The sequence below is a fragment of the Lynx rufus genome, unplaced genomic scaffold (assembly GCF_022079265.1).
Source record: "Lynx rufus isolate CCGP_SWC_20201006 ecotype Redwood Valley unplaced genomic scaffold, mLynRuf1.p SCAF_4, whole genome shotgun sequence".
Classification (NCBI taxonomy): Eukaryota; Metazoa; Chordata; class Mammalia; order Carnivora; family Felidae; genus Lynx; species Lynx rufus.
Window position 1 is genome coordinate 15,832,350 of NW_025814856.1, and position 10,178 is coordinate 15,842,527.

The window sequence follows — 10,178 nt, forward strand, 5'->3', positions numbered from 1 at the left end:
GGGCCAGGATGGAAATTGGTGACTCCGGAGGTCCCCCAGGGCACTAGGGCTTGAAAGAATCCAGGGCTGGTTTATTTCCCCAGAGTTCACCACTCCTTATCCACCCCTCTCCCTACCAGGTCCCCAACAGACAGGATCCTGTGAGGATCCTTCCCGGGACATTCCATCCCTTTCCCATGTACCCTTAGGGAACAGACTGCACAGAGAGTATCAGTGGCTGCAGCCTACAGGGTCACTAGCGGACAGGCAGGGGACATTCCCCTCCCTCTTTTATCCTACTGGTGGGACAGGCCCTACCCTTTGGAGCTGCAGATTCCCATCTGTAAAATGGGAGCTTTGTAAGGCAGAGTTCCCAAATTCTAGACTCAGGGCCTTTGGAAAGGGTTGGGGGGGGGGGGGTGCGGGAATCCCTCAGGGAGGTTGGGATGGTTGTAGGACCTGCCTCTGAGCTGGTAAGTCCTGCCTGCAGTCTGACGCTCAACTTGGTAGGTGGATGCAGATGACGTCATGACCAAAGAGGAGCAGATCTTCCTGCTGCACCGTGCCCAGGCCCAATGCCAGAAGCGGCTCAAAGAAGTCCTGCAGAGGCCAGGTGGGGGCGGAGCCGGAGGGAGGCGGGGCCAAAGAAGGAGGGTCTGGAAGCGAGGTCCGAGGGAAGGAGGGTCCAAATGAAGATGAGAGCCTAGGATGCGGAACCAAGTGGCACCAGGGAAGGGGTGGGGGGGGGGGTGCTGGAAGGGGAGGTCAGGCCAAAGTGGGGTGGGTCAGGTGTCATCAAAGTCAGCAGACTGAAATGCACTGAGCCTTCCCTCCCGTGGCAGGGTTAGGGCGGTATGAAGGCAGCCACAGTCCGAATCATCCCCACAGGCTTAGATCTGGCAAGGCACACCAGGATCAGGGGCACTGACTAGGGTGCCAAATCCCACTGGGGTGCGCTGGGACAGCTTCCTGGAGGAGGAGGTATCCAAGGAAGGTCCAGAAGAATAAGTAGATCTTTGAAGAGGGCCACCTGGTCAGAAGACGAGGCTGAGGTGTCCAGGGTCAGGAGAATTGGGGTGCATGGGGCTGGACGGGGAGGATGACAGAGGGATAGGGATGGGTACCTGGGACTCTGAGTCATAGTTACTGTCCGGGAGAGGGTGTTTGATTTGAGGTAGGGAGGGCTGCTGCCCACCAGTGCAGCCTCTCCAAGGACCTGTGCTAAGGTGAAGGGGGGGCACTCACCTTCCTTCCTGCCTCCTGCCCTATCTTGCCCTGAGTCCATTTCCTGGAAGCGAAGATGGGAGCTCATTAGCACCCATCCGGGCTTCTGCCGCCTGTCTGATCAGTCTCATGGACCTGGAAGAAGCCCAGACCCACCCTCCCCCCTGCCCCCCCCCCCCCCGACTGGCTGTCAAGAACAGTTTCCTGTCTGGAGCTGGCTCTCAGACTGCCAGGGACCCAAGCACACAGTGACACACTTTGTAGCACGTGGACTTTGCTCACAGTCACAGGGATTCACATGGTCTCTTTGGTCACAGCCCTGTCCACACTGGCCCCACTGGTGACTCCTTGGTTCCCTGCCCCGGTGACTTCAGGGTTTGGGGGTCAGGTGGGCCCCCTCTCTTTGGGTCCCAGCACTCTTCCTAGTTGTGGAAGCCTGGAGGCACCTTGCCCCGCCCCAGCCCGCCCCATCCTGATGGAGCCCCTCTCTTCCTGCTCTACGCCATCTTGCTACCCCCTCCCTGCTGATGCCCCAAGGATCGCAGCCATTCCATCCCAGTTGGGGCATCTGCCCTCAGCTTCCCATTGCTGCCACAGACCCTGACACGGGAGGGCCAGGGGCCCTGCTCAGGCTGTCACTGAAGGGACACAAGTCAGAGAATGAGGGAGACTTTTCAGCGAGGGAGAGAGATCTTGAACATCTCTCTACTGGAGAGAAAGGCCAGCCCAACTCAGTCTCCGGAGTCCCTCTGTGGACCCTGTGAACCCTTAACTCAAGTATCTCAGGGCAGGGGACGGACGGGTAGGTAGACTTGCCTGAACACCCTTGACAGCTGCACATTCTTGCTGTTGTCGTCCACACCGCCAGCTTCCTGAGCTGCACAATGCTCTGGCCAGGCTGCGTTTTCACAGTTTAACCTCTCCGTGGACATCACCGCTACCGTCCGCTTTTGTCCTGCGCCCCCTGGTGGGGCCTCGTCCTCCTGCACAGGCTCTGGCTCCGACTCCTGGGTCGGAGGACACCGCCTCTGTCCGTGCGTTGCCCACGTTTACTGCTCGGCCGGCTAGTTGATCCCACGCCCGCGTGGTGTTCATTCCCATTTGAACCTCCTGTTGACAGTCTCCATACCCTCTGCTTACTTTGCACCTGGCAAGTACTTTACAGTTTGTAAAGCGCTTCCTCACCTGTTACCTCAGCTCTTTCAGTGGCCTGGGCTGTCAGCAGGACAGGGATGAACCCACAATGCACAAAGGGGGAGTCTGAGGCAGGAGTGTGCCCTGGGTCTCCTGCCGTAGGACAATTGATAGCCATGACTGCCCTGATTTCTCCAGCTGACATAATGGAATCAGACAAAGGATGGGCATCTGCATCCACATCAGGGAAGCCTAAGAAAGACAAGGCATCTGGGAAGCTCTACCCTGAGTCCGAGGAGGACAAGGAGGCGCCCACTGGCAGCAGGCGCCGAGGTACGTCTGTGCTTCCATGCATCCATGGGAGACCACCTAGGACCCACCCACCCCGCCGCTCGATCCCCGGCAAGTGAGCTCATGCTCTTCAGCTCTTGTGGAAAAGAAGAGGCTGTGGCCCCCTCCCTAGGAAAGCAGGGGAGGGGCTGGGAGGAGACAGAGCCCAGGGGGTATGGTGTGGAGGGGGCCGGCAGCTGGATGGGCCCGGACACCCAGGAGATTTGGGCAGAGAACTTGCCCCACATTACCCCAGCGGTGGCCCCAGGGCTATGGCCCCTCCCATGGAGAGAGATGACAGAGAACCTGGGAGACAGAGGGGCAGGGACAGATACAAAGACAGGGAGAGACAGACAGGGGACCGGGAGGCACAAACTGGGACTGGGACTCTGTCAGAGGAGGGTCCATCAAAAATAGTATCCTGGGCCATAGACACAGAGCAGGAGAGGATGGTAGCCACGGAGGAGTGGGGCCAGAGAGAGTGAGACAAGGAGGGGAGGAGAAAAGAGAGGAAGGAAGATGCAGGGCAGTGTTGTCCCTCAGGAAGGTAAGGAGAGACAAACGCAGAGCCCAGGCTGCAGCCACAGGGCCGGTTTGAACCGGCTGGGTGGGCAGCAGATTCCAGATGGGCCACATCTGGGAGGCTGTGGTCACCCTGTGGCTCCCCAGGGACCAGAGGGAATTGTGGGCCTAGCCAGGCGGGGCTGGGAATATGGTGCCCAGGACAGAGAGCCTTTCACCAGGCTGGGGTGGGTCCAGCCATCAAGGCAGCCTTCCAGGATGGCTGGAGAGTCCTGTGGCTGGAGCCCTGCAGAGGGAAAGAAGGGAGCTGGGGGGTGGAAAGTAGAAGATTCAGAGGCCGGGGACCCTCCAAGGTCACTTAGTAGCTCTACTGTGAGGCTGGAGCCCTAAAGTAGGGTAGAATCCCACAGACAGCACTTAGATTTGGGGGATGATACCTTCCCTACGAATGATCATTGGAGTCTTGTAGCAGGTGCTCAGGGTGGGTCTGGGATGGGGGTGGAAGCACAGGCTGATATGGTCAGTCCCAGCTACCCGGTGAAGAAGCTGGAATACAAAGAGGGTGGACATCTGCATGAGGTCAGCTGGCACTGGAAGCTAGTCCTCCTGCCTCCTGGCCATGGTCCCTGGGCAACGATCACACGGAAAGCATTCTCAACTGAGGGAATTAGTCTGGGAACTTCCCCTTCTCCAGGGACACCTGGAGGTGGGACCAAGAGTAGAGGAAAAAGAGAAAGGCCCGGCCAGGGGCTGAGTCCCTGAGGAGGGCAGGGCCCTAGGCTGTATGACTTCAGCAGATCACTTGTCTCTCTTGGCCTCCACCAGTCAATCTAGAAAATAGGGCCATGCCAGTACTTGCATACAGGGGCTGTGGGTGAATTCTATGAGGCCAGGTGGGTGCAGGGCACAGTAGGTAGTAAGGCTCAATACATTCTCTCCAGAACGCTCCAGGCCTGAGTTCTCCAGTCCTGGGGCACACCTGTCCCTGAGGGAGCCAGCGACCACAGGTGTGTTCATTCTTCTGGGTCACTAACCATGGACTTGACTGGTGTCCCCCACCTTGTCTGTCTGTCTCTGTGGGCACAGGGCGCCCCTGCCTGCCCGAGTGGGACCACATCCTTTGCTGGCCGCTGGGGGCACCAGGTGAGGTGGTGGCCGTGCCCTGTCCCGACTACATTTATGACTTCAATCACAAAGGTAAGGCAGGCTGGAGTAGGGTGGGGACCATAGGGGTGCCAGGACTTGGAGCTCAGGGCTCCAGACCTCTCTGCCTGCCCTGACCCTCCCCATGGACCCGCAGGCCATGCCTACCGTCGCTGTGACCGCAATGGCAGCTGGGAACTGGTGCCTGGGCACAACCGGACATGGGCCAACTACAGCGAGTGTGTCAAGTTCCTGACCAATGAGACTCGTGAACGGGTGCGAGCTTTCCCCCTCCCCAACCTGACCTGGATAAGGTCACCCTACCCCATTGGTGACCCCTGAGCTAGGCCTGACTCCTCCGGCAACCTTCACTGGCCTCTTACCCTCCACCTGAGTCCCAGGGCTCTGACGGTGTGTCCCCACCGGCACAGGAGGTGTTTGACCGCCTGGGCATGATCTACACCGTGGGCTACTCTGTCTCCCTGGCCTCCCTCACCGTGGCTGTGCTCATCTTGGCGTACTTCAGGTGGGCGGGGCGAGGGGCGGGGCCGCGCTCGGTGGGCGTGGGCGTGGGTGGGGCCGAGGTCCGGTGCCTCCCTTCCCCTTACCCGGGCGGGGCGTCCCTGCCGGCAGCGCACAGCCTGGCTTCCCGGCCACCCCGCCCCCGCGCGCGTCCCCATGCCCTCACCCACGGTGTTGTCGCGCGCCCCGCAGGAGGCTGCACTGCACGCGCAACTACATCCACATGCACCTATTCCTGTCCTTCATGCTTCGCGCCGTGAGCATCTTCGTCAAGGACGCGGTGCTCTACTCGGGGGCCACGCTCGATGAGGCCGAGCGCCTCACCGAGGAAGAGCTGCGCGCCATCGCCCAGGCGCCCCCGCCGCCCGCCGCCGCCGCCGCCGGCTACGTGAGTGCCCCTCCCTCTCACCGCGGCCCGCGCCCCCCTCCCCACCTCCCCACCTCTGGCTTCGCGGGAGACCCACCCTGCTGTCCCTCGCCGGGCACCTCCACCTGCCGCTAGGCCCTCCCCTCTGCCCGTCTCCTCCTGCCATGCCACTGGAGTGAGCCACGCACAGCCACTGGGCACCCTCGACCCCGCTTTCCAGCCCCTGCTGCCGTGGGCTTTGTGACTGTCTCCCACCCGGCACTTTCCTCAACACTCCTGCCTCAGCCCAGCACGCCCACCCACCCCACCTCTTCACATTGCCCCCTGCCACTGTCCTGAGTGCCCTCCTGCCCCTGGCGACGGCTTTCCCCCTCTCCCTGCACCCCCAGCTCTGCCCTTGACCAGAGCCTGGCCCTTCCTGCCCTCGTGACCAGCACCACTTGTCCTATGTTATGAGCAGCCCTCAGCCCATCTCCAACTTCTGCACATGCAGGCCTGCCTTCTGGCTAACACCACTGCTCTCCTAGGCGGGCTGCAGGGTAGCTGTGACCTTCTTCCTTTACTTCCTGGCCACCAACTACTACTGGATTCTGGTGGAGGGGCTGTACCTGCATAGCCTCATCTTCATGGCCTTCTTCTCAGAGAAGAAGTATCTGTGGGGCTTCACGGTCTTCGGCTGGGGTAGGCAGGCGTGGGGGACAGGGGGGGCTGGGGCAAGGGTGGGGCCATGGGCAGCAGAGTCAAAGGGTCAGGTGCCCACACAGCATATGCCATCCCATCCACCCTTCTGTGAGTCTGACCCCATCCCAGATTCAGGCAACAAGCCTTGGCCAGGGGTCAGGGTTCACCTGGGATTGGCTCAGCCCGGGGTTGCGGTTCCCTTGGCCTTGAGGCTCAGCCCAAGAGAAGGAGGGGGTCCTCTCAAGTTAAGATTCAGGTCAGGATCAGAGTGGGATCTCGGGTAAGAGATCACACTAGGGCCAAGGTTGGGATCTGGGATGCCCCCTCCACCCTGAGCCCTGTTTCCCTACCGATCCCCCTCACTGCCTGCAGGATCCATGACCCGGAGCCCCAGGGCGGGCTCTCGGCATCATCTGAGCTTCGGCAGCCCCTCTGCAGAGTGGGTTGCTGGGGCTCTGCACGGCTCCCCCACGGGCTCTGGGATTGAGTTACCGATAATTGTCCATTATTGTTGGCAGCTCCCGAGCTTGGCTGGGCTCCGGGGCAACTGGCCAGACTGGGGCGACTGGCCAGACTGCAAAGGGGTAGGCCCGGTGGCTGAAGCCCTCCTCCCTGCACTCAGCACCCAGAAGCTCTCAGGTCAACAGCCACAGCCCCTTGCCACACCCTGACCTTGTCCTCACCCACAGCAAGCCCCAGAGCTGGGGGAGATCTGGGCCTGGTTCCAGGAACTGACATGGGCTCTGGGGCTAGAGGGTGTCAGGGTGGGCAGGAAACACACAGATTGGGAGCACACAGAGCTTCATGACACAAGAATGTCACAGCTCTTTTTCCCACCATAAACCCAGGTCGCACCCTGCCCCTCCCAAGAGTTCACCTGGCCTAGAATGAAGTGTGAGGGGCTGGAGGGTGGGAACCTGGGCTCCCTTCTAGAGGCAGAGCTCACTGAGAGGTACCGTGTGCATTCTGAGCTGACTCGGGCCTGGGAACACCAAGGTTCCCCTGTGGACTTTACTCAGCCTGGAACGACGGTTGTCACTCCATCCAGTCTCATCCGTGGGGGCTAGGGCCTTTCACGCTGCGTGTTGGGGAGGGGGGCGTGCTGGGACAGAAGAATGCTGGCACTGGGCCCCCTCCCCACAAGAACACCCCGTGTGGATCACTGCCCTTGAGAGGAGAGCAGGGGGGAATGGGCTGGGCACGGGGAAGTCAGCGATGCCTTATTTTACCCTGTGCCTGGCAGGTCTGCATGTGTGGGTAGGAGACGCAGAGCCAAGATGAGGGCAGAGGGCTGAACTGGGCGCTGGGCACTAGAGCCTTCAGAGGAGGCTGTTGGGGAAGCAGAGTGGCACATGCCAGCCTGTGGCTCTGTCGCCAAGCAGCCCGTGGCTCCAGGGTGAGGGGGGTCAGGGACGGTGACCGGGTAAGCTAGGGGTCCTCATGGATGAGAGGGGTCTGGCGAGGAGGGCTGAGCGGGGAGACATCGTGGGCAGCACCTACGGTTCCTCACACGCTGCCCCCTCTGCACCCACAGGTCTGCCCGCCATCTTCGTGGCCGTGTGGGTCAGTGTGAGAGCCAGCCTGGCCAACACCGGGTAGGTCCAGGTGGAGAAGGGGGCCAGCGGGGGCTGGGGGGGTTTCCGACACAGGCCAGAAATACCCCTGGAGCCCTCTTCCTCTGTGCGGTATGTGAGGGGGCTTCCTGTACCCTGGCCCTGAGTGGGCCCCGCTTCAGTTTTGTATCCAGCGTTGAGTCAGGTGCCCCCTCAGGGTCACAAGAGGCTGCTGCAAAAGAAGCGTGTGAGGGTGGCCTTAGGCCTGGCCACCCCCAACACTCGGCTGTCCTCTGTCAGAGCAGACCAGCTCTGGGGCCACTCTGTGGGCAGGCTCAGGGTGGGAACAGGGGGGTGGGAGCTGATGCCTCCGCCTCCCCCAGGTGCTGGGACTTGAGCTCCGGGAACAAGAAGTGGATCATCCAGGTGCCCATCCTGGCCTCCATCGTGGTGAGCAGGGGTGGCAACAGGCCCGGGTGGGGGTATGTGCCACAGGCCCCAGTGCCCAGCCCCTGACGGGGACCAGAGGCTTCCCCGGACCCCAGGACTGGAGCCACAGGCCTGAGAAGCAGCTGCCCCCCACCCCAGTCCGCTGGGGAAACCAAGGGCCCACCTGGGGACGCAGTGGCAGAGCAGAGTCCGGGCAGGGCCGCGTGCCCCGGGACCCTTGCCCCCACCCCCGGCTGGGGTGCAGCTCGAGATGCAGCCCTCCCTCCCTCCCACAGCTCAACTTCATCCTCTTTATCAACATCGTCCGGGTGCTGGCCACCAAGCTGCGGGAGACCAATGCCGGCCGGTGCGACACGCGGCAGCAGTACCGGTGAGCTGTGCCCGGCAGACCCCGGCTCCTTAGAGCTCAGGGGTCATCAGACCCCGGCACCATGTGAAAAAGCAAAGACAGAGGTCCCAGGAGTGAGCCTGTGTCAGGGGGAGAACCCAGCTCCTGACTCCCTGGCTGGCCCCAGGGATCTCACCCCAGAGCCAACCTGGGCCATTCGGTGCTAGGCCCTGCCCTAGAGCTGGGGTCTGCAAGGGTGAGACAAACCCAGACCTCTCCTTAAAGAGCTGATCGTTCAAGTCTGAGGGACCTGAGGGCCGTACCCACGGCTTCGAGAGGGTGGTGGTTCAGCTAAGACCTGAGGAACGGGCCGTGGGATGAAGAAGGAAGGCAGGGGCGGGGCGGGGGGCGGGGGGGGGATGAGTGTGTGCCAGTAGGGGGACCGGCAGGTGCAAGCACCAAAGGGCCCTATTAACACTCTGCCAAGACAGCGAAGGGTGGGTGTCCCAGGTTAACTGGATTGTCCTCCGCCCTGGCCCGAGCCTCAGGTCCCGTAGTGGCTCCCGCAGCCTGGAGCCTAGGGCTGGCGGGTGGGGACGGCACCGTGCCTACTGAGGGGAAGGGGCTTGTTCCTGACCCCCGCGCCCTGCTGGCCCAGGAAGCTGCTCAAATCCACGCTGGTGCTCATGCCGCTCTTTGGCGTCCACTACATCGTCTTCATGGCCACGCCGTACACCGAGGTCTCAGGGACGCTCTGGCAAGTCCAGATGCACTACGAGATGCTCTTCAACTCCTTCCAGGTGAGCAGGCCCTGCCCAAGGCCCGGCCGAAGGTGGGGAGGGCAGCGGAGGGGGGTCCACTCCCACCTTCCCTGGATGCGGCCTCCGGGCCCTGACCCCACGTGCCTCTCTCCGCAGGGATTTTTTGTCGCCATCATATACTGTTTCTGCAACGGCGAGGTAAGCGGTGGGCGACGTTGGTACGAGGCAGGGAGGACGGGAAAGCGCCAGGGGCCCCCCAAGTCCTGTCCTTCTGTTCTTCTGTTCGGCTCCTCCTATATTCCTCCAAGAACATCCCTGAGGACATTTGTGAAAGCAGAGTCTTTCCAGATGATTCAGGCTTGGGACGTCCTAGGATTTGTGGGCTCTTCGATCTCTGGCATAGCCAGTGTCTTCCCAAGCCCACAGTTGAATCTCCGTAATCCAGACTGAACAACTCAGCCACCCTTGGGGCCATTTGAGCCTTGTAGACTCTGGGCGTGTCAGCTGCCTGAAGCCAGGCACCATGTTCTGAGGATGACGGGATTTTACTTGGCCTTGGAATTTTCCAGTGATATCCCGTGCCTTCGGTTCTATTCAGTGCTGAGTGTTGTAGAGGCAGGGAGGAGGGCACGCCTGGGCCTGGTGGGGGGGCACATGTGGCAGAGGGGTTACCTGACGGCCTGCCCTCCTCCCGCCACCCCAGGTACAGGCTGAGATCAAGAAATCCTGGAGCCGCTGGACACTGGCACTGGACTTCAAGCGGAAGGCACGCAGCGGAAGCAGCAGCTACAGCTACGGCCCGATGGTGTCTCACACGAGTGTGACCAACGTAGGCCCCCGCACGGGACTCGGCCTGCCCCTCAGCCCCCGCCTGCTGCCCGCCGCCACCACCAACGGCCACCCCCCGCTCCCCGGCCACACCAAACCGGGGGCCCCGGCCCTCCAGACCACACCACCTGCCGTGGCTGCTCCCAAGGACGATGGGTTCCTCAATGGCTCCTGTTCGGGGCTGGACGAGGAGGCCTCTGCGCCGGAGCGGCCACCTGCCCTACTGCAGGAGGAGTGGGAGACAGTCATGTGACGGGGGACCTGAGGGTGGGACCCATGGACATGAGGGCCGACAGACGGACCAAGAGACGGGTGGTTGGACGGTTGCCCACTCAGGGCTGGGGCTGGGAAGACAA

At 61.8% G+C, this 10,178-nt stretch overlaps 1 protein-coding gene across 1 annotated transcript; it reads left to right on the top strand.

The window, feature by feature from the left end:
• Window positions 1-496: 496 nt before the first annotated feature.
• Window positions 497-10,178, top strand: PTH1R (parathyroid hormone 1 receptor). Its single transcript, XM_047096260.1, has 13 exons — window positions 497-592; window positions 2,536-2,670; window positions 4,276-4,386; window positions 4,490-4,608; window positions 4,764-4,858; window positions 5,047-5,242; window positions 5,749-5,902; window positions 7,437-7,497; window positions 7,839-7,905; window positions 8,181-8,275; window positions 8,892-9,033; window positions 9,151-9,192; window positions 9,698-10,178. Exons 1-13 carry the CDS (start codon window positions 508-510, stop codon window positions 10,073-10,075), a joined length of 1,680 nt encoding a protein of 559 aa, XP_046952216.1. The 5' UTR covers window positions 497-507; the 3' UTR covers window positions 10,076-10,178.